This window comes from Agelaius tricolor, unplaced genomic scaffold, assembly GCF_023055355.1.
Source record: "Agelaius tricolor isolate 1412-34295 unplaced genomic scaffold, bAgeTri1.0.p SCAF_9, whole genome shotgun sequence".
NCBI lineage: Eukaryota > Metazoa > Chordata > Aves > Passeriformes > Icteridae > Agelaius > Agelaius tricolor.
The window spans coordinates 701,276-727,092 of NW_027269269.1; the positions used below are offsets into that span (position 1 = coordinate 701,276).

Consider the following 25,817-nt stretch of genomic DNA (forward strand, 5'->3'; position numbering starts at 1 on the left):
AGCACAAAACAAAGACCAACACGAGAACGCTTCAGCAGTTGTGTTAAATGGGAAAACACAACGCCTAACTAAATAATCAGAGCTCTCAGAAAGCAACCGCGCAGCAAGCAAGAACAAAAGTCGGAATAAGGCTTGCAAGACAAAATCCAGCTCTGTAGGAACTAGTCTGCTGCAGTTTAATTTTCCAGGACTGTTCACCGTCATTAATTGTTGATTTGTTTTAAAGAACAGATAGTGATTTATTTGCAGCAGGATGAAGTTACGGACCTAAATTCCTGACCGGAGGCTCTCAACGTAAACAACACATAACCTATAAATTAACCATTCTCCATCTGGCAATTCAGATGTAAAATTCATAGTTTTCCATCTACCAGGCGGCGGCAACCGCCCCCCCCCCCCCCCCCCCCCAGCTCCCTCCCGTCCTCCCTTCTCGAGCGCTTTCTAACAGAGACTGATGCAAAGTAGGAGGGGAAAAGAAAGAGGAGGAAAGGAAGGGGGCAAAAAAAAAAAAAAAAAAGCTAAGCCAGCATGAAAGAACCGTGCTCGCACACAAGTAGGGACCCAGCACACCGCGGTCTCTTCCCGCTGAGGAGCGCTGCGAAGTGCGGCGTGGAGAGAGCGAAGCGGGCGGGGAGGGGACGGGGATGTCCCCGCGCTCAGACCGGGCAGCAGGCGCGGGGCGGCGGGAGCCCCGTGCTGCCCCGCGGAGCGGAGACCGGGCCGGCTGCCCGGGGCAGGCAGCGAGGGAGGGGACGCCCGGGGCAGGGAGGAAAGGGACACCCGGGAAGCCGCGATCACTCACTCACTCACTCACTCATAGCCACGGGCGAGCAGCCTCCCCGCCCCCCCTCCCCGCCACTTCGCGCCGCGAGGAGCCACCAGCGCTGGGCGCGACACCGCCCCCCGGGCCACCGGGGCGAGGGGGTGACTCCCGGGCCCCCGCGCACCCCAGCCAAGGTCACCCCATCGCCCGGGGTGCCGGGCGGGAGGGGGGGAAATTTAGTATTTGACGGCGGCCACGGAAAAGGGGGGAGGGGAGCAGCCCCGCGGAGGGGCGAGGGGGATGGGAAGGGGGAGCTTCACCACGGGCCGGGGGGAGCTCTGCCCTCCCGCTCCCCGTCTACTCCCCGTCCTCCTCCAGCGCTGGCCGCGGAGCTCGGTCCGGGCGGGCGCCCCTCAAGCCCCTGGGAAGGGAAAATGGAGCGGGAACGGGGTGGGGGTATCCACGGCCGAGGTGCCGCGCTCCTTACCCCGCCGCAGCCGCCTCGCCTCGCTGGTCGCAGGCGGGTCCGCTCCGTGCTGCCGCCGCTCCGGGCTCGGAGAGGCGCTGCCGCCGCCGCCGCCGCAGCCAATCGCCGCCAGCCCCCTCCCCTTCCGCAGCTCGCCCCGGTCCCCCTGCCGGCTTCAAAATGGCGCCAACTCGTCTCCGGCTGCTCCAATGGAAGCGCCGAGGGGAGCGAGCGCGGCCAGCGCGGGGCAGCAGCGCCCCCTGCCGGCCCGCGCGGGCAGCACCCGCGGCCCGGCCCGGCCCGGCCCGGCCCGGCCCGGCTGGGGCTGAGGGTGGGCCCGGGCCGGCCCCCGCTGATGAGCGCTCTGTGGGCGGCTGGGACGAGCGCTTCCCCAAAACGACGAATTACTAAAGGATTGTTGTGAAAAAATAAGGAATAAAGTCGCTTAACTGCGGAGAAAGAGCAGAAAAAGTAGCGTAAGTCACTCATCTAGCCCTTTGCTCTTGCTTCAGCAAGTGTAAGAGTTTGAGGGGTGTCCTTACAGGAAAACGCAAACAAAAAAGCAGTGTGGCTTCTTCTCGCCACTACAGCTAAAAGGCTTCATTTTATTGTAGAATCATAGATTAAGTTGAAAAGAACCCATGAGGATCCCATGAGGCCAACACCTGGCCCCGCACAGCACCATCCCCAAGAGTCACACCACGTGCCAGAGAGCATTGTCCAAACTCTTCTTGAGCTCTGGCAGGTTTGGTGCTGTGACCACTTCCCTGGGGAGCCTGTTCCATGGCCCCACCACCCTCTGGAAGAAGACCTTTCTCCTGACGCATCCGGACAGCATGTAAGTGTTTAGAAGATTATGGTCCAAAAAACACAAATCACACTCAAAAGATCTGCTGAAATATACCCTGGGCTTTGTCCAGTGTGAGAAAAACACTTTGACAGACTGTTAGCCAATACATTGTAACTAGTGATTTAAATCTTTCAGAAGGTCCCCTCAGGCTTTCTGAATTGCTAGTACATTGTACCGAGCATGCCTTATCTTCATTCAGTGCTAAACTACCTCACTGTCTAATGCAGACTTCCTCAGCCCAACCAGAACTATTACATACAAATCACTTTTCAGCCCTCGAAACTCCCCTTGTTCGTATTTTTTTCCCCAGTGACTTATATTTAATCCACTCCTTCTAGGAAAAAAAGAAAAAGAAAAAAAGTAGAGACATAAAAGTGAGGAAAGTTTGACAATTTTACATTGGGCTTGGAGTCAAGATATAACTTTTTGATGCAGGTTGAACAATTTCCCCTCAATCCCCCCATTGCCGTGTACCTGGGCTCACCAACTATTAAAGCCTTAGGTTGGGGAACACATCCTGTCCCAGTAGAGCACTTGCAGATGTGTGCAGGGATACTTACAAAGCAGCAGAAAACTGAAACACTTTTTGAATTCTCCTAACACTGCTATTGAAATTGCAAAACCCAGTGTATGACTGTGAAAGTACCAGGGCGCTGAGATGCTCCGTTTTTCTGATGGAGCAGGTTTTCCAGCGCCGATCAGGACGCCAGGAGCGGCGGACGCCCCTCGGAGCGGGACAGGGCGCTGAATAACGGGACCTCCCCCGGCACGCTCCGCCCTTGTTTCCCTCCTGCGCCGAGACCCTTCACGACATTGGTATCTGCTTTTCAGAGGTGGCTCCTCACTCGTCCTTATCCCACCCTGTGTCTGTTCCGCAGTGGCCCTGCGGAGGGAGCCCGTCCGCCGCCGCCGCTCGCTCACCCGCTCTCACCGCCTTGGAAAGTGCCGGGAACCGGCGCTCTGCCTACGGGAGAGGGCAACACGCACCCATGCGTTTCTACGCGCTCCCACCGTTGCACAGTTCAAGCGGTGCCAGCCCTGGCTGTGTCCTGGGAGCAGGTTCAGCCTTTCCCCACGAGAAATGTTGCATCTCTCATGGAGCTGGTGACTCTAAGCAGCTAAATTTTAGGGGTTTGCCACCTCCTGGAAGTGCAGGCAAGTTGTGTTACTTGCAGAAACTGTATACTTGAGAAAGATTTAAAATATTTGTGCAAAATAAATATTTTGCTTGCAGTAGGACATATAAGGAATGTCAGTGCCACAGAGCTTTCAAGTCCAGATCTTTTACACATAGAATCATTTAAGGTTGAAGAACACCTTCAAGATCTCTGTGTCCAACCATTGACTCAGCACTGCCAAGTCCACCACTAAACTATGCCCCCAAGTGCCACATTTACATGTCTTCTAAATACCTCTAGGGATGCTCACACCATTACTTCCCTGGACAGCCTGTTCCAGTGCTTGACCACCCTTTCAGTGAAGAAATTTTTCCTAATATTCTAAACCTCCCCTGGCACAACTTGAAGCCATTTCCACTTTTCCTGATACTTGTTACTTGGAAGAAGAGAGTGATCCTCTCTTTACTACAACCTCCTTTCAGGCAGTTACAGAGAGCAATAAGACCCCCACAGCCTCCTTTTGCCCAGACTAAACAACCCCAGCTCCTTCACTTGCTCCCCAGAAGACTTGTGCTCCAGATTGTGTGTGCTGAAGACAATTTCCACATCTCAGTGTTTGAGTGACAATGATGAACATAGTCAAAGAACACCCTTACACAGCAGTATTCTTCTCAGAGCCTTCTGTCTGTAAAAACATTGTGTGAAAACAGAAGACTGCAGTGACAAGGGTCTGTTAGTCCCTACTTTATCAGATTGACAATCTCTCCCCTTGAATCATTTTAGTTATCTTTCTAAATTAATTCTTTAAATTGTTGTGTCCTTGCAGATCAGAACTGTGCACTGTACTCAAGATAGGAGTACATTGAGATTTCTCTCAGAGCAGCAAACTGTCTTCTGTCTTGCTCTCAGTACTATTCCTGATGACACCTTACATCTCTGTAGTTTAGGGTTTGGTGTTTTGGGGTTTTTTTTTGGTTTTTTGTTTGTTTGTTGGTTTGGTTTTGGGGGGTTTCTTTGTTTTTGGTTTTTTGTTTTTTTTTTGGTTGCTGTTGCAGTTTCAGTCAAAGATTTCAGAGAGCTGACATCAACAACTTCAAGATTCCATGAACTTAGACTCCCAGGTTTGACAGGTAATTCTATGCTTTACCTTACACTGATCTACTTCTCAAAGCCTATCTTTTTACCCACCCCATTTTGTGAGGCCTTCTGGAGTTCTTTACACCAGCATCTGATTACCTGAAAGAGTTTAACATCCTGAAAGTATCATTCTGTGTGCATTCCCTTTTCTGGGTCATTAATGAAAATCAAAGATTGTTGCATAAAACAACATAAGTAAGCCCAAACATTTCTGGGAGAGAGATTTGCTAACTTTTCTCCACCTGAGAAAGCAACCAAAAGTACTCTCTGCTTCCATCCTTCAACCATATTTCCAACTCAGCATAGGACATTTACTTCAATTCCAAATTTGTTTGACAACTTTTAGTAAGAAAGCTGCACAAATGCTTAAAAATACATGTTCCCTGGTTTGTCCTTGTCCATGCACTTCCTGACTCACAAACCTGCTGGAAGTCTGTGATTGTGTCACTATCTCCCTTCACAGAAACTACACTGGCCCTTTCCCAACACATTGTCTTTATCCATTGGCCCTGTGATCACACTCTTCTATGGAATTGGCCTTTTAGTGAATGTACAAACAACTGTCAAGGTAATATCAGGTTTGTGAAAATGATACTTTTGTTTCCAGCATAGATACTTCCCTCTGTTTCCCTTTTAATTGTGACTCTAAAACAATTGCATTAAAAGTATTTTACTAGCAAAACAATTCAGATTAAATATATGCAATTTACATACTGAGCCCTTCACACTGGAAGGGGCCTTTGACATATAGGAGGGAGGCTTTCTAATTGCAAGTGTAGTGATTTGTCTCAGCGAAAGAAAAATTTATTCATTTATTGGTGTTCCTCTTCAACTAAATAGCTGATAATATTATGAACATGAGTTAACTTTGCAACTAATTTTAGTATCTCATATGTCTCTTAAGTAATTTGCAAGGAAGCCACATGGAAATGATGACTTTAGATGACTGGAATTTTTTAGACTCTTACTGTCTGTGTGTGTGCTGTTTCCAACACTATCTCCTTGTAAACAAAAATCAAACAACTGAATAAGACAGTGATGCTCAGAATCTATTAGCTTCAGTATATGTGCAATATAAATTTTGAACTTTAAAAGTACTACTTTCATCTTAGTGTTAACAAGTCTGACTCCACCAGAAATATCTATTTATGCCTGTCTTGGGGCTGTTTTTTAACAGGAACACAAGAGTCATTAAGCACTATATGAAATTTCACAAAAACAAGCAAACCAAACCAAACAAAAACCAACAAGAACAAAACTAGAGAGGATATGAGGATGTGATGTTATTCTTCAGGGTGAGGACTGCAGAAAGCCTTCAACTCCACCTACTCATCTGCTTCCTTCATTAACTAGTTAATAGCTATACTGGGACACCACTAAGATTAAATGACCTACTAAACATGTCCTCACCAATCAGCTGTAGATGTATCTTTATCTCTGACTTCTTCCTAAAGAGATCATTGCCTAGTTGGAGGCATGCATGGGAAGAGAACAATAAAATGCTTCATGTTACAATAGCCACAGAAGCAAAAACATTATTTAGATTTTTAATGTCCTAAAACAGAAACTGTCTCTTCACTGCAGTCAGGAAGTGATGGTGCATATTTTGCTACCAAGCAGGGCATCCTTTATGTCTTAACTCAACAAATCAAACCATCTTGCCATCTGATAGGAATAGGTTAGAGAGCATTAATACACAAACCTTTCATTTTCTAAGTATGTCATTGGGGTTTTTAATAGTTTCTTTAAATTCTAGTATGACTTAACAGCTGTTTTGTTGCTAAATGTCATGGAATCTTTTTGCTGACCACATTTGCACAATGTATTCCTACAATTTAGCACGAATATAACCTATGGAAGCCAGCATCTAAAAAATCACAGCAGAAAGGGGAAAAAATTATTCTTCCCTTGGTGCCTTGCAGATAGGTATGACAGTAGTGAATACAGTAGTGAATTAGTATTTTGGGAGCCTGTACCAGTCTTTCTTTCCCTGGTGATTAGCTCAGTTTGTCAGTGAATTAAATTAGTTTCTCCTCTGAGTTAGCTAGAATTGATTTAAGTGCTCTCCATCCTTAATTGAGAATTAGGATAGGAGGTGGGAGAGGATAGTACATAACTTGCATATTCTTAAGCAATGGCGTTAGCATAACAAAATGGGAAAAATTAAGAATTTCTGCTCTAAGTTGTATCTGTAAAGTGAGCATCTCAGTAGTTCAGCTTTAAGAAATCAAATAAAAGTAATTTCAGGTTAAAGCTGAGTGGCTAAAATGAACAAGAATTTGACCAAACCAAGAGGATGTTAATATGGACATAACTAAGCAAGTAGCACTAAACTTTCATAGTGTTTGATAACTTCTTTCCTCTTGCTTAAAAATTAGTATATTAAGCATTAAATACTTGAACATATTGTCCTCCGTAAAATGCTGGGTATTTTTAGTTGCTATATCTGGTGCTTGCTTTCTTCTATGCACACTTTTTGCTTTTACCATTCCCCTGTCTGCCCTCTGTTTAAAGCTACGTACTTTAATGTCCCATTGAATTTCCGCTCAGTCTCCTTCATTTTCATGTAAATGGGAGATGCTATTTAGAGAGTCCCGCAGACTAAGCAATGACTGGACCTTCACCTTGAGTGTCAGCTTCCTAGAAACTCCCCATGCTCTACTTTGAAAGACATGAATTGTTCAGAATCCCGTTTCCTTGGCTGGCTTTCACAACCCAAAATCTCAGCTTTGTTGTGGGCCAGCAGTTGTTATATTGTCTAGAGCGCTCTGTCTTAAAAGTTAAATCTCTTCCATTCTTTTAGTACTGTTTTGCTGCAGCACTTGAGACTTAAATCGTAGAACATGTATTATGAATTATATATTATGCCTCACTATCAAGAAAAAGTCTATGTATCCTGCAGATTTCAGATAAAAATAATTAAATGAAAGATTTTAAGAACCTCCAAAATAAACTAACTAGTTGTTACTTTTATTCTTGCCCCACTATTTTTATCTCCAAAAGGATTCATCCAGTACCAGAAGGGAATCAAATAACAATATTTAAATTACAAAGTAGTTATATCATAGTCAAAAGAAATATTAATCTAGCCATGACTTAAACATCACTTGCTACAATCTGTTGAATATATAAAATAATAGTCCTATCTCACATAATCAGCAGGCTACCTGGAATAATTTTTTTTGTTTGTAAAAATTTATAACTTTATTAAAACTCTAATTCTTAAGTTAATTTTCAAGTTGAAGTTTGAAAATAAAAACCTCCATATTATCTGTGAAAATTAATAAGCAAAAAGCTCTTACTGTATTTTTACCACTGAAACTATGATGTGACATTTGCATACCAGAATTCCTCTTTGTCATATAAAAGCTTCAGAAAAACAATTTGGCAAGCAACATTCCTGGTTTGTTGAATAAACCAGTTCTCTTAAAGTTCACCAGAATTTCTCCCTAGAGATAGCTTGATTTAAAGTCAAAGAATTATGCAACAGTATTTCTAAGTCTGTAACTAGTCCACTTGAACTCAAATAGATGCTATATTTAAGTGTTATTAGAAGAAAGAGCACTCTGCTATGTCAAGTCTGATAACGAGATCACAAGGTCTAAATGATTGAGCTATCATTCTATATTAACCCTTAAACACAAAAGTCAATCTCAAGTAGTGCCCGTTGGGTAATTTTTTTTTCTCTTTTAATAACAGATGGAGTCTCATCATTCTGTCTATCTGAAATTTGCCTGATCTTTTATATTAAATGGCATAACACAGGCATTTATTGTTTCACTAACAAATATTTAATTTTCTGTGTTAATATTTTTTATGCCAGCTATCTTCTTTATGCTGAGTTATTTTGGAAAGTTTTATCTAAAATGTTTCTGGAAGCAAATTTAATGGAAACCTTTCCATACACAACAGAATAGTATGATGTTTTTATCAAAAATACCCAGTTCTCAAACGAGAGCAAAAGCCACGAGTTTAGAGGAGGCAGGACAGCAATTAGGCAACACCATGGGCAGGAAGGAGTAGCAAAAGCATTTTTCTCTGGCAGTAGTTTCATTTTAGTGTGGTTTACTTGTAATTCGAAATTGCACCTGAAAGCTTTTTTTCCTACTGAACCTGAAACCAGGCCCATGCAGAAGAAAGCAGTGCAACAAATTAGTTTGGTACAAGTATCGGAGATGTCTGCATTGCATTTAAAGCATCAACTGTACCAGTGAACCATAAAGGAATCAGGATGATCCTTCATCCTCCAAATTGGTCAGTTGCCATCTTCCCTTTTTAATGTAGGAAATCAAATGCAAAAACTGCTCTGAGAAAATGCTCCATTTGCAAGTTCAAACACTCAAGTTCCACAACATCAAAACTCTTTACTCACTTCCCATATGAAAAGAAATTGATTGTGATGTGTAAGGTTCAAATCAACTTAAACTTATAAGTCACTTGGAAAACTGAATCAAAATCTCATTACATAAAGTCAAAAATTTTCCTTTCACTCTCCTCTTAGATCAGTTAAAGCCTACAATTCACCAACTGATATGAAGGTGATGTAATAAATGTCTAGGAACACAGGAACAGATATTTTTTCATATCTTGTTGTCTATGCAATAACACTACCTCACTCTAAGATTTTTTACCTCTGTGAGACACTTCCACCACAATCATAGGTGCATGTTACAGGAAGCGTGGTTTGGGTGACACATAGTAGTGGTACATGGCAGCATTGAGTAACTTTCTAAACATATGTAAAAATGAAATTTTAAAATTCAGACTTCTCTGAAAACAAAGAAAAAACATCATCTCTTAACACTTCTTTGTAAGTATTTTCACTGTTACAGTGTTCAGCCTCTTGGACCCTGCTTTTTCCTACCCTATCAGCTTCTCCTAACAATGTTTCCAATGGAACTTTTTTTATGATCTAGTGCAGGACAAGGAATATGGGGGAATTATTTGCAGCTTTGTCTCAAGCAAGAGACTTCCCACATAGGAGCTGTAGCAGCTGTAACAGGATCATCAGGGAAAGTCTATTTCATTATACTCAATGAGGTTGAAAAAAATGACATTAGGGTTCTGCCATTTGTAACATGCGGCTTATTTAATTAGGTACAAGTAATGGGAGAACTCCCCAAATTAAATACATCTGAGACAATTACTACATGCACAACATGAATGCTTGAGAGCTCTGATCTCCAGATATTACCTCCAAAATGTCCATGTGTAGCACTCTTACTCTCTCTTAATGGTTAGCTTGGGTGTTGCATGACATAGCCTGTGTAGGGAAGCACATAATTGCTACTAGAGATGAAAAATAGTGGCAAACTGGGAGATTCACTTCAACAGCTCACTTCTGATCTAGATTAAAATGCTACCAAAGACACATCCATACCTTCCAAAAAAACCAAGCCCATCACCTGGCACAGGAAAGGAGACTATGCTTTGGTTACAGGGTTAACCGGAAGGAATGCCTGGCCAGTGGATTTGACCAGTTCTCTTTCTATTTTTTATAGCAAATAAACTAGTTTCAGTGACTTTATTAATCATATACTTTAAAACCTGCATAATCCATTTGGGTTATGTGAAAGAATAAATATTGCAGGTATTTAGAATGGGCGCATTGCTTACTGAAGCTCTTGTGTGCACTAATGAAATTTGGGGAATTACTGTTACAAGCCTGAGGGGTTTTTTAGGAAAAATGTGGTTTGCCTTGCATAGTATCACAAGATTTTGGGGGGGGGGGGGGGGGGGGGAAGTAGTCGGGTCATATTAAAATTTTATTTTATACATATGTGAAAAACGCCAATCACTTGTTTTTAAAATTTTAAAAGTTTAATAGTAATAAAACGGTTATAAAAATAGCAATGCAATTAGAGTAATAATAATTTGGACAATTTGGATTAGGGCAATATGAGACAATAGAGACAAAGAGTTACGGACGTCCGGGTACCTTTTTCTGGGCAGCATGAGCCCGAAAAAGGACACCCGTTAACAGAGGATTAACCCTTAAAAGCAATAGCCTGTTGCATATTCATACACTTCGTACATGATGCATAAATTCCATTCAAATACAGGATTCTGTCTGGTCATCATCAACTTCTTCCTCTCAATCCTAACAGTGCCTTCGAGGCGGGAAGAAGTTCGTTTCTTCTGCTAAGAGGGCAATAAATTCTTTTTCTCTGAAAGATTGAGGTGTCCTGTGGCTGCTATCTCGCTGCGAGTCCTTTCTTTAAAAAAAGTATCTTACATAGCATAGTTTCTATTTTAACAATTTTTATAACCCAAAACTATATTTAACACACTACTTAAGAGAATTAACACAGCATAACTTTCTTACACAACACATATAATATTCATTCTAATATTTGCGAAAAGCCAATCATAAAATACGCATTTTTCACACATGCAGGAGGGAAAGTTGCAAATCCACGTTAAGTACAACACACGTCTAAGAAACCTGGGCGGCTTTTAAACTAGGAACAGTCCTCACCGGACTGCAGCTCACGTTCCGTGACAGAGCAGGGCGCCCCCTAAAGCAGACGTCCCGACAGGCAGAGCAGCCAGCCCCGAGGGAAGGCAAAGCAGGACAAATCCCACCTCCGGGCTTGGCACTGGGCTCCTCGCACTGGGCTCCTCCCACTGGGCTCCTCCCGCCGGGCTCTTCCCGCCGGGCTCTTCCCGCCGGGCAGAGCGCGCGCCGTGGGGGGGAAGGCTCCGCCCCTCGCGGCGCCACGCGCGGGGTGAGGGGGCAGCGGGAGGCGGCGCCATTTTGGGCGTGCGGGGTCGGAGCTGCGGCCTTGAGCTTCGTGTCCTCCCCCGCGTGTGGCTGCTGCTCGGCCAAGCCGCTTTTCCTCCGCCGCCAGCGCTGCTACCACCGACCTGTGCCACCAGCGGGCGGGGAAGGGGCGGCGTAGGGATGGCCGCGCGCAGGAGCCGGCGGCTGCTGAGGTTGTGTGACGTGGGCGCGGCGCTGAGGGAAGTGTTTGTGTGTGGGGAAGAGGAGTGGGCTTTGCACCGTGGGGAAAAGGAGGGACGGGGCGGCTGATCCAGCTCCCCGAGCCGTCAGGCCGGTGGCCGTGCCTTCGCCTCGGACACGCCGCTGCCAGCCCGGTGTGGGAGCTGCGCCTGCTGCCCCCGGCTGCTGTGCCGAGTGAGGGGTGCTGGGCTGTGCGCCCCGTGAGCGCCGTACCACCGTGCGAGGAGAGCCAGCCAGTTTACCTGTCTGTAGGTTCTGGCAGATAGGCCTGATTTTTCCTTTTGGGAAAGGTATTATGCGGGTGGAGTTCAAGGCCTTGAGTTAGTTAATTGATTGAATCTACTAGATGTTTCGCAGGTCAGTTAAAGTGGTAAATAAGTCTGGCATCCCTGTGTGCCGGCTCAGGTTCAGTGCTTACAACCAGTTCTTTACAGAAATGATACAGACCCGGACTTTTCCCATTCAGGGGGTGAGAGTGTCAGAGAGACTGCATTTTCCTTGAGCATACTTGCTCTGTCCTCTCCAAGGACGCAGGCAGATGTGCTTTTGAGTGCAGCTTCACTGTCTCCAAGGTTAGCAAGGGACAGTCTGTTAGAGATTAGCAAGAAAGAATATTCCTACGTGGGACAGTCACAGAGCAGCATTTTCTGTCACTGGAGATCTTGTCATACAGCAAATGTTCACAGGTTTACTATTTTAATTCACCATCATGAATGGGGTCTGCTTAAACATCATCCCAGAAGATGAGGACACAGAAGCTAATGAAGTTACTTTTTTACCCCAGTACTGTGGAGGAAGCAGGACATTTTTTTTCTAGATGGGGATAGACTCAGTGAATAGTACTAATGCCATACTTGCTTTCTAATAGACAGAAATGAAGCGTGAAGAAGCTGAGGGCATGCATACAACACATAAATCTTGAGAGGAGGAGAGACCATGGTACCAATTCTGAGGAAGAGAGAGAGTTGCACGGCCATGTTTCTTCCCCTTCTAACAGTAATGCTTTCTTCCAGGTACTAAAGTGCGGACAGTAACATCTCCTTGGTTTAGCCAGTTTGAGATTGAGAATGGCACGTTTCTCTTCCTTTGGATGGTAGGTGATAAAGTGTCTAAACACCTTTTCTTGTGAGTTTTGTAAGTGAATGTGTTGGGATAATGGCTACTTACAAATCTTCCCATAATACTACCTACAGATCCTTTTCAGATAAAGGAGACAATTATTTTCCTATCCAGGATGAATGGGTGGCACTTTGTTAATATTTAGTCGTGGAAAGTTGAAATGTTTCAGAAAACACTGGAATAAACCTTCCAGTAGGAGAAATGTGTTCTTTTGCGTTTGAAACTGCATTTATTTGGTGGGGAAGGGTTTCCTCTTTATTGCATACTGTGTAGACTTCAAAATCCAAGAAATTCAGACTAATAGATGGATAATGGCATAGTGGTTAGTGCCATCTTGCTTTGTAACAGCTTGTCTCTGAACCTGTCTAGAACTTAGTGGTTTAGTTCTTAGAATGTAATCTATTTGGGACAGGGATCTTTTTTTTTTTTTTTGTGTATGTGTGTGTTTAATTTTAGAAGACATGCAAGCAAATGCTCTTGGTCCCTAACAAAAGTCCTTAGTAGTTCCAAAACCAGAACCATAACAACAGATTGCAGCTTTGATTTTAGGTCTTACTTGACTTATTCTGAATTGCAAATGCCACCCAGAACCTCTTTGATTGGTTAACTAAATGAGTTAGTGGACTTCAGTTCATGCCACAGAAAACAATCCTCATGGTTGAAGTATTTGCATTTTGTTGGTGTATTAGTAGTGATCTCAGACATCAGTTTGTGCGTTGGAAATTGGCATATCCTTATCTTTAAAAGAGATTTCAAACACTTGGCGAAATAACAGCTAGTAGTAACATAATTCAGAGATTGCTGATGTAATTATTTTTTCAAACAGTCACATTTTAAAAGCTTGATTTGTAAGTTATTTAAGGCATATCATCAAATGTGACTGCTCGACTGATACAGCACTAATGTTTTTTACTAGAGATGAGCAATAAGTAATGTAGCAGTCTAGTTTAAACCATACTTGTGGTAGGTGATGTGTGTTTTTCTTCTGGGTGAATACATTCTAGTTGAGACCATGGACAGTGTGATGTCATAGGCCTGAGTAACTTCAGCTTTTTTATACTTTACTTTGAAAATGTGCATGCTGGTAATGTATTCATTCTTTTTCCTAAGATGCTTCATGCTGAAAATACAGTCAGGCTCTTGGAGTGCGAGGATGAAATCGGAATTGAGCCGTATTCTAAAAGAATGAAGTCAACAGAAGGGGCTTGTGAGAAACTCCCTGATGATGATAACAAAGGTACTCAGAAGAAAGTGAATGTTGAGAGAAAATCAAATGGTTGGATACCTACGTGTGCCTTAGATAACCAAGGGCAACATGAAATGCAGAAGCAAGAGAAAATACCTTCTGGTGCCTTGGGATCTTTGAATGAAGTTCTCCCTGAAAATAATCCAGTGCTTAGTCAGCCATTTGATTTAGAAACTGGGCAGAATATAAATCCTCCTTTTACATCAATGAATTACTCTAAAGTTGAAGAAGAGAAGGACCCTTTTATTACAAATAATGGTGGTGAAGATAATACTGAAAAAAGCAGTGTGTCATTCTCAATAAATAGAAATCAATCAGATGAAGACTTTTTTACAAGCAAAGATTTTATAGGACCTATTTACAAGCCTGCCAAAAGTAACAAGCCGGACAAATCTGGCAATTGCAATGAATGTAGGAACACTGGAGGAGATGAGAATGAATTATGTGAAAACAGATGTAAAAGAAAGGAGGCAAAGAAGATGCAGGCTGTTTCTGCCACTGTACCAGAAATAGATGATCAGCTGGATCAGTTCTATAAAGAAATTCACCAGCTGGAAAATGAAAATTTAGATACTAATGTTCAGGAAAAAGAAACTGAAATTTCTGAGGAACAACACTCTCCATTTAACTCTAGTCAGAGCTCACAAGAAAATTATCAACCTGTACTTTTGGGCAGTCCACACCCATTTTATGAGAATGGACAGTGTTCTTTGGGGGAACAGAACAGTCAGAAAACAAACAATGAGCAGCAGTTAGTTGCGGAAACAGGTGGCTGGAAAACTGAAAATACCTTTAATGGCCAAGTAGATACTTGGAACTGCTCAGTGCCTGAATTCAGACCTGCTTGGCAGACTAGAGCATCTTTCAAGAAACCTCAGGGACCTTTTCCTCCTAGATTCAGCCACCAATCCCATTTTCAGATATTTGATCCCCCACCTCGAATCCCAAATGTTCCCCCTCCTCAGAATGGGGGATTTCCTTATGAAAGTTACTATGGAAATACTGATATCAGCAGTCATGGTCCATTGCTTGATCAAAATACCAACTATTCTGGTCATACTGACATCCATAATACTCAGGTCTTCAGGAATGGGAATAATGATCAGAATGGACTCCAAAGTAATGGTTTCTGTGAAACCAGAGAAGAGCGTTGGAATGATCCAAAAGCTGACAGTACAGAAGGAATGCACAACTTTTCTTCATTGCAGTTATCTGAAGAAAAATTCAGTTGTTCACAGAAATTGCTTCTAATCCTAAGAGGCCTACCAGGTTCAGGGAAATCCACACTTTCTCGGTAAGTGAAGACTTAAAGCTTGAGAAGTTCATTCAAGTAAAATTTTTTAAGAATTTTAAATATATCTGTAAACACTAAGGAAACATTTTAGTTTGTAAATTAGACTCTTAAAATGCAGTAGTTTAAAGCTGTCATTTGTACTTAAAGAGTGCAAGTGACCATAAATATTAAAAATATTTACTTGGAGGTTTTGTCTCCCTCAGAGTTTTGATGACCAGGAGCTCTTCTGTGTTAAATTTAAAATGTTGAGCATCCATTAAGTTGCATAGTCTTTTATTCTGAAATTTTCATACTAGTATGTGATAGTCTGCTGCTTTTTTTTTTTAATTCTTAAATTCCCTAATTTAAAAAAAACCTTCCATCAAGTCTGACAATGTTAATTTGACTGAACCAGAAGTCCTTTCTCATGCCCATGTAAAAATTTTCAAAGGCCATTAGAAGAATGCTGCTACCCTGAAAATACCTGGTTTTGGTGAATTGAAGAAACTGAGCATTATCTCATTCCATTTTTTCATAGTATGGTCTGTCAATTACTCTTCCTTGTTTGTGAACAACGCACAATAAAAACATTATTTTTTCTTCCAAATATACTTGTTGAAATCTGACAAGGTTAAAAACAGGTAATATCTCCAACTTGGATTTTCCCTTTGTGGTTTTTTGGCCTATTTTAAAAAGTACAGAAAGTGGACAGAGCGCAGATGGTACCTGTATTAAGTGAAAGTAAGTTTGTCTTGTGTATATAAAAAAAGAAGTTTTTGAAACAGTACTTACTGATTGAGTTTCATCCAGAAACTACATCACAGGATGTCTTCTGTAGTTATCATCTGTTGTTTGTGAGGAGTCTGTAGAATAGACACAGTCATCATGTTCTTTTTTTTTTTTTTTTTAATGTAAAGGAGTAACATTCTATTTAACATTCTATTAGTGGATTTTTTCCTGGTGTTTAGGAGACATATTACAACTAGAAATCTCTAATAGGGTTTTTTTTTACATGTTTCAGTTGTTTTTGCGATAATTTTTTTATAGTTACTGATTGCTGTATTTTGCAAGCCTGCATTTTTGAAGCTGCATGTCCTCATTTGTTATTACTGCAGTAATTCCTTTAATATGTGAAGGCAACATAAAACATTTTAAAAATAACCCTGTGGAAAAAATGCTGCCTCATTCAGTTTAGAGATTGGATAAAACTTAATATGAAGATACGAAATATATTTGTTTTCCGTGTTTGGTGTGCTAAATTGTCTCTAAATCTTTCTCCAAATATATGACTCATATAATCTAAACAATTTTAAGTATCTTCAGGTTTTTAAGAACATGTATTTGTGCTTTTTTTCATCTCTCAACTGACTGTGAGATCAGTTACTAATTTTGTTTAGCAGATGGGAAAATGGGCACTATGAGATCAAGGTTAAGAATAGTTACCAAAAGTGAGTGCAGAATTTGAACAGCATGGGGCTTGCTTTCCAGTGTCTTCAATTACATGCAGTTTCATATGTTTAATGCTTGGTTGCAGTTGTTAATTCCCATGAAATCATGGGTCTTGGATATCCTTGGGAAAGAAACATCCCAGAATCAATGCGTGCTGATGGGGAAAATACCTTTATTATTAGTTAAGTCTTAATAAACATGTTTTGAACATGTTTTTCTGTGTAACATCACAGAGTTCTGCAGCGTAGCCTAGGACAGCAATGATGTTATATCTGATGCCATATTAGTACCCACAGGTATCTTTGCAGATATTTGCATTTTTGGCAGCTGCAGACAAACCTTTACTATTTGTGCCAGTAAAATAACTGTGAAGGAAAAGCAGAAAACTGGCATTGTCTGTGTGGATCAGCACTAGAGGGGAATGAGGTGTATCTTGTGAGTGGGTTTCCCAAGTTGGAAATGACAGCAGAGCCAGTAGCGAGACCTTGGAATACCAAATTTCTATTTGTGTTTTGCGCTGAGTAAGGGTTTTTAAGTACAGACACTTTTCTTCCTGCTCACAAACTTGACTTGTGTCTGTCTTGAATCTTCCACTGAAGTTTATTTTTTGTTTTGACTCTTCCATTCCAACTAAATAGTTGGAATTATGGGCATGTTTTTTGGAAGAGAGTAGTGGGTGTGAACTAGTTCATTGTTCTGCTTGGAGGAGGTTTGTCACCATGCTGGATTGGGTCAGGTATGTCTTTGTCAGGCCTGAGCTTAAAAATGCCTCAGACATTTCTATGGTCTCATCAAACTTCTCTAGTGCAGTACAAACCACCTAAATAAGGAAGTTGTTCCTAATCTCCAAAATGATGTTCTGAAGACATAATTTGCATGTCCTGTGTTATAACATGTGTTGTTACGTGGTAGAATGTGGCTCATGTTCTTTGCAGTTTCCCTCCTGATAAGGGGGAGGTTTATTCACTGTAATAGGTTGACATCAGGGCTTTTACTGTCTCCACTGCCCGACTAAACAAGCCCAGCTGCTATTAACCTCTCCTTAGATGTTGTATGCCTGTAGCCATCTTGGTAGCCATCTGTTCAGCCCTCCCATGTTTTTCAGCATGTCTTTTGAATTGGGAAGTCCCACACTAGATACAGTATTTCAGAATTGACCACACAAGAACCAGGTAAAGTGTGGGTGGTATCTTCTTAGGTGATCTACTGCCCACGCTTCCTCTACTAAAGCCCAGGGTGTGATTTGCCCCGCCTTTGGTGAGGGTACACCATTCACTCATCTTATTTGATGTCCACTGTAATCCTCAGACTCCTTTCAACAGAGCTGCTCAACCACTCACTTTCCTGCCTGTGCTGAGGCTTAGGTTTCATCATTTGTAGAGCTTTACTCTTTCTCTGTTGAGCTTCCTGATGTTTTGCTTAGCTCAGTTCTCAAGTTTTTCTGTGGCCTTCTGGATAGATGCCTCACTGTTCAGCTCAGTGTTGAGCATCACTGCTAATCTGGTGTCATCTGTAAGTTCTCTGCCTCATCATCCAGGTTTATGATGAAGATACTGAAAAAGTGATCTTACTAAATCCTTTGTTGTTCTCTGCTTGTTACTGGCTGGGAGATGATGTTGGAAGCTTTGATAATTTCTGAGTATGCTGCATTCATCACTTGGTCCTCATTGACAAATGCACTTGTTTCATCAGAGTGCATTCTGGTCAGTAAAGAATGGCTTGTCTGTTGCAAACCCCACACTGGCTGTTCTTGGTTATCCTAATTTTCTTAACGTGTTTGGAAATAGATTCTGAGGATGCACTCCATTGTTTCCAGGACAGAGCTTAGATGAGCTTGAGCAGCCATTAGTTCTTCGGGTCATTGCCTTTACTTGCCTTAAATATGATCATAACATCAGCCATTTCTGGCTCATTGGGGAGCTCCCCTCATCTCATGGATTTATTTCCTGTGTCCATCTGACTTAGGCAATCCTAGCCACTGAGGCTCATACGAAATCTGTTTCTTAACTATCCATTTCCATTTTTGTATTCCTGTTCATATCCAGTCATGGCTTTTGGTCTGTGCTCACTAATTCCATATCTGCTTCTAAATACTAAGCTGAATTCTTCAGTTTGATCTCCAGTCCTCATCCCATTTATTCCCAGATTCATTTTCTCCCTGTTTCAGTCAGTGGTATTATTTCCCTCCCAACTTCATTATGCCAATGTCTTCCCTCTGCTTCACTCTTCCTTGGCCCTGTTTCCTAGCTCTACTGCCAGTACCAAGTTGCTTGTTCCAGTGTTTATACCACTATGCTTCCCATGTCCTCCTATTTTAGGCCAGTTTTGTTCCTTTTGTTGCCATTTGTGTGATGGGAGAAATGTGTTCTTATAATGGCAGTATTGGTCCTGAATCAGCTTCCTGCCACTGCCAGATTGCTCTGTTCAGGATTGGGTTTGCCGTGAGAATCATGAGTTCTTTTAACTACTATTTGCTATGCACATGACATTTTAAAGTTGTATACCTTGGGCAGATTTACAAAAAGGTTTTGCAGGGCAAACAAACACATGTACTTTGTCAGATTTCACTTCTTCAAAGCTTCTCAGAGAAAAGCTTGGAATAACAAAATACTTTTGTTTAAAAAATAAATGCTTTATTTTTTCCTTGGTTTTGGAAGAGATTGAGCATTTAGTTAAAAATGTTAGAAAGCAGTTTGGCCGGACAGATACCCAGCAGTGATAGCTTTAGCCCAAGTAACCAAAGTCTGCTACAATTAGAAGTAGATGATAATGTGATCTTATAGTCCTGGTAAAAGTTATAGGAAAAGAGACTTGTATTTTTAAAATATTTTGCTACTGAATTTGGCAGCAGTTGCAATTTGCCTTTTCTCGATAAATACTTAAGCATTAATTTGAATGAAAGAGAGCTTAATGAAATTGAAAGAGCACATATTGGTGTCATTTAAGAAGTCTGCTTTTAGTTAAATCCAGTAACATATAAAGAGAGTTCTCTTTCTCTGGGGCCATTTTTCCTCAGAGGGAAATCTTCTGAAGGGAATCGTTAGAGTTAATGCTTATAGCTGGATGTAGAAGCAGTGGTGTGCTGTTGTTTCTAATTATATATTTATTTTAACAGTGTTATAAACAGTGCTTTTAGAGGAGCATTTACACAGCTCAGTAATGCTGCATATTTTGAAACTATATTTAGTTATTGCCTACTTTTTTCCTCATCCACAATATAGTAACTATTTTAAATAGGTGAATTATTTGTCTTTTTATTATAAAATCATTTATCAAAGTAGGCTAACCAGGATACATATTTGGGGACTGTTTTAAAAGGATTTGTGTGTGTGCATGCATTGGAAAAAATGTGTATTGGTTTGCTGAGTAGTTAATATTTTGGTTTCAACATGAGATTTTTGTATGTCTGGATAATAGCTTCTATTCGATCAGGTAGTATTTCTGGGAAAAGTAGGCGAGCTGCTTTAATTTCAGTGTCCTACTGTATTCAAAGGTGGTGTTTGCTTGGAGGGAAGGTTTAGGGTGAAAAGGATGTATTCCAGCAGTTGGATAATATGCTACTCATTTCAAGCCATGTGCACATACTGACTAACCTGGAATTTGACTCTCAGTGGAAATACATTTATCTTTTTTTCTTTTTTCATCTCTTAAAAGTGAAGTATTATTTCTGTGGGTTTAGATAGTAGTGATGCTTTCTGTAGGTATGATTTTTGTTCTTTCTGTTCTCTGGTTCATGGGACTGGGAAAAATTTTACTTCCAAGTACATGTTAGAGGTAAATGAATTATGCCATATGATGTCAACCAATAGTTTTCTGCTTTGAATTTTAGAAGTTTAAATACTGCAAATACAGTTTACTATATTAAATCTATTATTTCAGTTATTTTGGTCCATTAATAGTTGTGGTGTGTTCTGAACTTCAAGGAATACTAACAAACCATTTCAAGAATACACTTTGTTGAGGTGTTTGCAAGATTTCTGAACCCTTGTCACTATAATTCTTTATTGCTACTAATGATGTTTGCAAGATACAACAGAAGAATTCAATTCAGTGAGTTATTCTCCAGAACATGAACAAATAGAGTCAGTTCTTAGAAATAAAAATGAAAATCAGTGTCTCATTAATGCTGATTTGTCAGTTCATATATTCCTATAGATATCTGATGCTCAGGCCCCTAGGAACTGTAGAGGTGTGTCCATCTAGTCAGCCAATAGAAGAATCCCAGATATTATTTGCTATCTTTTTTATTAAGGCAGATGCTTCTTTAGGATATGTGTATGTACATTCAGCACGCTAGGAGTGAGTGTGGAAGATGTATCCAGTTTTTCTTGCATTATTAATTGGCAAATGTAGCATACTGTAAATAAGAGAATTCAGCCATGTCTGAAATCACAGCCAAGTAACTTAATGAATATAAAATTGTTAAATATTTTATACAAGAGAGGAAGAGGGATAAAAAAATTGCTGCTGTGTGTGGTGTATGATTTACTGGTGCCATTTGATCTATTTAGAACAAAAATAGATGATTAATCCTTCTGCACTCTTATAAACCAGTGTAATACACACCCTATTGAAAGATCTAGGCTCTAACAAAACCTATAATTTATATAAATATAAATTTATAATATTTATAACAACACCAATTATTTATCAGTGTTCAAATAAAGCAGCTAAACTTTAAGTGTATCATGCTCTGCTTTCTCAAATACCTTTGCTATTTGTCCTGAAGCAACCATAACAGGCCTGTTGTTGGTGACAGGTGGCAAAACACAGCAAATTCCTTGTGTAGGAATTACATTCAAGTGGCTCTTCCTGCAGATATATATGGGAAAGCTTGGTAACTTAGAACTAGCATATCTTTGTTCCCCTAAGTTATTTGGGATCTGGCCAATTCATTTTTGTTCCTACCACCTCAGCAGTAGTGCAGTCCCACATACTGCTAGTGCAGTTTGGTTTTTGTAGCCTGTGGGTATGTTGCCTATTTCTGAGCTGGAATAGTTGCCTAAATTTCCATAGATATCTGGGTGTTGCAGTGGACTCCACATGCTCTGTGGCACTAATGGGCTTGTTCTGTTTTCAGATTTAAATATACCATAGAATTAAAAAGGGACAAGGAGTCTCTTAAGAAAGTCCAATCTACACCTATTCTGTAGGCTGGACTTTACACAGAATTGTACTGTTGTCTCAGTTACATAAGGTTTTCATTTAAATACCAATTGCCAAGGACTTTCTGAAACTAGGTTTACATTTGGCAGAACAGGGAGTTCTCATTATCAGATTGCTTTCTAGACATATTTCCAAGTGAGGATTGAGATGGAAAATGTTAGCAAATATATTTAATTATTATGAGGTACTTATTGCAATATAGCTGTAAAATTAGATGAATACAAACATCTCTTGGGAGTGGAGAAGAAACAATAAATACAGAAATAGTAGAGAGAGGAAATATTGCTTTGATTTGGATTAGAATTATTGGTAATATATATGGGTGTGCTTTTTATAAATCTGTCTGAAGTTTGCAAGAAGTTCAGAAATAGGTCACAGTTCAATTTATTTTAGTTATAAGTTTTTAATGTGTTTATCTAAAAATTAAAAGTCAATATGTTTTTGTGTTTTCCTTTAACAGTGTTCTGCTTGGTCAGAGTTGTGATGGTGTTGTGCTCAGCACCGATGATTATTTTCGTCAGCAGTATGGATACACCTATAATGCTGCTCACCTTGGTGATGCCCATGAGTGGAACCGGAAGAGAGGTTGGAATGAATAAAAGGCATCCCATTAAGCTGTGTTATATAGAGGAAATAGAAGTGTAGCCTAACATCTATGAGTATTAAGAGTCTATATGAAAAGGAGTATATATGTTTTAGCAAAGCGTGTATAGAAGTATTTCAAGTGCTTTTTATACTTTAATTCATGTATGTATATATACATTAAATTTTGAACTTCTACAAGGTTCAGACTTAAAAATAGATAACCTTGTTTCTTTGGGCATCAGGTTCTTGTTTCTACTTCTTTCCATTCCTACCTGTACCTTGTATTCTTTCTCTCAGAACAGAATGTTTCAGTCAGAGTAGATTAGTGAAAGAAAATCTGGGGCAGGTTTTTTTTTTGTTTGAGTTACGTGTGGTTTATTAACTTGCACAATTTTTCATTTCAGCAAAGCAAGCAATGGAGCAGGGAAAATCTCCAGTTATAATAGACAACACTAATACTCAAGCCTGGGAAATGAAGCCTTATGTGGAAGTGGTAGGTTTTGTTGCATGATTGTCACCAACTTAGACTCAGACTTACCCTGGCTGCATGGGATAAGTTGATACGTTTTGTCCAGAAACATTCTTAATCAAGTTTTTAAAAAGAGAGACTGCTTATTGATAATAATTAGTAATTGGTGTGGCAATGGTTTAGATCAATTCAAGAATTGACTTGATTTAATTTGCTTAGCCTGAAATTACAGGCTGGGTGTAAGTGAAATTCAGCAAGTACCACAGTAGAGTATGCTGCTGCATCTGTTTATTATATTTGTCTTTTATTTTTTTCTTATGTTTTATGTGATCATGATATATATCACACATATTTCTTTGCTTGCTGCAGGCTCTAGAAAAAGGATACAGAGTGGAATTCCATGAGCCAGATACTTGGTGGAAGTTTGATCCTGATGAACTAGAAAAGTAAGGTTTCTCTTACACAAATCATGGTACTTTATATATATACAGAGACAGATAGGCAGATAAATATGAATGCATAAATATATATGCAGTAAGTTATATTTTATTCAAAATATTTTCTCAAGTTCCTTACCAGTAATATGAAATGTATTTTATTTAAATAGGCATTTTGAGGTATACATTTACATGGAAGTTTTATGGATAAATAAGTAAACCAGCTCAATCTTGTTGGCCCAAAATGTCAGTATTAAAATTTTATTGGACATGTATAGATGTGACTTAGAGTACTGCTGAACATGGGTCGTTGAACTTCTGGGTTCTGAGAGTGCTTAGGAAGCTGCTTATTCTTCTTGGTTAATGTCCTTTTTGTCTCAGATATATCTGCTTTAGGAATCTATGAGGTATCAAACCAGCTCAAGGATATTTCTTTGTTTGAAAAGTAGTGTAATATCTTCACAGTTGATGACAGAGTTCTCACTGATTTTTGTTTTATATACATCCAGCTGACTTTGCCTCTAATTGTTTCAGCTTTGTAAAGTAGCCCCTACAGTGCACAAAATACATGTATTTTTATATATGTCTAATGCTTGCATTACTGACTTGGACTCTATTGGGTTTATAAATGTTCTAAAGTTTTCACCTTTTGCTCATAAGCTACCACTCACTTGTTTCTAGAGATGGAGTTCTCTCTCTGTAGAATGATAATAAGTCTTTCTAGTTTGGCATGCAGCACAGCCAAGTTAGGAATCTTAGTAATCAGGCACTTAAGATTTCCACTACACAAAACAGAACTAATTTTCCAGGAAAATTCATGTTTCCAGATGATCTTAACAAGCAACAGGATAAACTGTTGTGTTGTTACTGTTGAATTTTATTGTTCAATTATTAATTGTAGGAGTAAAGTTGATATCTTTCCCAGAGCAAAACCCTTGAACTGTGAAGTGCTGTTACCAGTTTTTAGAAGATTCCTAGAAATATTTTAGCAGTTCTGGTTGCTTTAAATATTTAAACAGAGGCCCATTGCCTGGAAACTTTATTTTTTGTGAATTTAATGAAGGTGGTGATGTAAGTTTTCATTTTGTTCTTTAGTTACTTTGGGAGAGGATCCTCAGTTTTGTTTCATCAGCAAACTTGCTGAGGGTGCAGTGGTAAAGGGTAGTATGGAAGCATTTATTAGTGGCCGAACTTTGATCATAGGTTTTTTAGCTTTTATCAAAAGATTCTGTGTTCCTCCATGCAAAACAGTCTTCCTCCCCTATCTGTTAGGAGCTTTTGCTGGTATGTCTGCTTTGGTTCAGATAGATGGATGACTTTATGCTCTCTCAGCATAGCAAAGCTGCCAAAGAATGAGTGAAGACATGTCTGAAGAGGAGATACCAGTATTAAATGACACTATACAGCAAATTGATTTCCTTTTTTAAATCAGTTTCTACGCTTGATGTGATTTTGCTGCTGGTGATTTTATTTTCCTGCCTTATTCTGCAAGGAGAAGTACTTTGTCTTTTATAAAGTGATTATGCACAAGTCCATTCAATTGTGGATGTGTGTGCACTTTATGTCCAGTGCACTTGAGCTGTAATTTTTTTTCTAGGAGTACTAAGATAGTAAAATATTGAATAACTTTCTGCTTTCACCATTTGGCATTAAAAGACTTAGACTTGCTCTTCTCATTTTTTGTCTGTCACAAGTGTCAAGTGCTTTATAAAATCCACATATTTCTAGAGGGTTAACTTTTTTCTCTATCATTACCCTTGTTCTATTTTGTGAATAAAATCAAAACTGCTAAGACTCACCAAGTGATTAGTTCAACATGCAGCTGCTCCTGGGCTGCTTTAGCACAATGTAGAAATTAAAAGCATTTAAAACAATGAGCCACATGCGATGATCACTCCAGCGTCTGATGTTGTCTCAGGGAAGAGTGTGAGGGAAATGCTCTGCTTAAGCATTTTCTTCACAGAAAGCAAGATGATAAAATGCACCTTTAAGGAGCCAATGTAATTTTGAATCGTTCTGCGATCACCAGTTCTGCTTCCATTCTGAATGTGAAATTAGTGTGCTACCTGCTGTGTGCTTTGAGCTCTTGTCAACTTGATACTGAGGGGACTAGTGGTGAGGAATCAGTCTTCTAAAATATTTCTGTATGGAATATTGTCTGTCTTTCCAGTGTAGCCTGTTTGTTTCCACTGTTGATTTCTCCTCTGTAGAACTGATCAAGTTGTTAAGGCCCATACCTCTTCTGTCCCTGGGAGAAAGTACAAAGATGCAGAAATATATTCCCTGTTGGTTTGTTAGGGACATAATTTATCTTGGACATTATTTCTTGGCAATAAGAAGTATTGGGTCATGATAAATGCTTGTTTATGCTATCACAACCTTTTATTTCTGTTTTATGTCTCTTCTTTTAGCTTCATTTCCGTTACAATTCTGTCAATTCTCTGACATTCAGTTTGTGCATGAGGCTTCTGGTTTTCTTCTGGCAGAGACTGAAATTCTCTGCTAACATGGATTTTAAGGTCCTATTCCATAATTACTGAGGAGACTTCATGTGTGTGTATATATATATGCTCTCATATAATTTGCTTAGGTTCTTAATAGATCAAGTTCTCCCTGAAAGTAGCTGGTTACTGAGCACTGTAAGAATAGGACAGCACCTTTGATAACTTTTCCCTTACATGTGTTTCACTACATTTCTGAATTTACAAGTGTGAGCTACAACTAGTAGATTAGTGTTCTGAGTGTGTTTTTCTGGTTCAGAACTAAAGTCGCTTC

The 25,817-nt window shown here is 40.2% G+C and overlaps 2 protein-coding genes across 6 annotated transcripts in view; one reads left to right on the forward strand and one right to left on the reverse strand.

Annotated features, from left to right (window-relative positions):
* The window catches only part of PDS5B (PDS5 cohesin associated factor B), a 102,026-nt gene extending 100,654 nt beyond the window's left edge, over positions 1 to 1,372 (reverse strand). For all 3 annotated transcript variants that reach the window (XM_071433943.1, XM_071433944.1, XM_071433942.1), the window contains exon 1: positions 1,251 to 1,372. The gene's annotated coding sequence lies outside the window, so the exon portion shown is untranslated. The remainder of the gene's footprint in view (positions 1 to 1,250) is intronic.
* A 9,665-nt stretch (positions 1,373 to 11,037) lies between these two features.
* The window catches only part of N4BP2L2 (NEDD4 binding protein 2 like 2), a 41,434-nt gene continuing 26,654 nt past the window's right edge, over positions 11,038 to 25,817 (forward strand). For 2 of the 3 annotated variants that reach the window (XM_071433947.1, XM_071433948.1), the window contains exons 1-6: positions 11,038 to 11,270; positions 12,312 to 12,391; positions 13,528 to 14,957; positions 22,012 to 22,136; positions 22,541 to 22,629; positions 22,975 to 23,051. In XM_071433947.1, coding sequence (XP_071290048.1) covers positions 12,389 to 12,391; positions 13,528 to 14,957; positions 22,012 to 22,136; positions 22,541 to 22,629; positions 22,975 to 23,051 — 1,724 coding nt within the window. In that variant the 5' untranslated portion in view covers positions 11,038 to 11,270; positions 12,312 to 12,388. The remainder of the gene's footprint in view (positions 11,271 to 12,311; positions 12,392 to 13,527; positions 14,958 to 22,011; positions 22,137 to 22,540; positions 22,630 to 22,974; positions 23,052 to 25,817) is intronic. The other variant, XM_071433949.1, reaches the window with a different exon arrangement.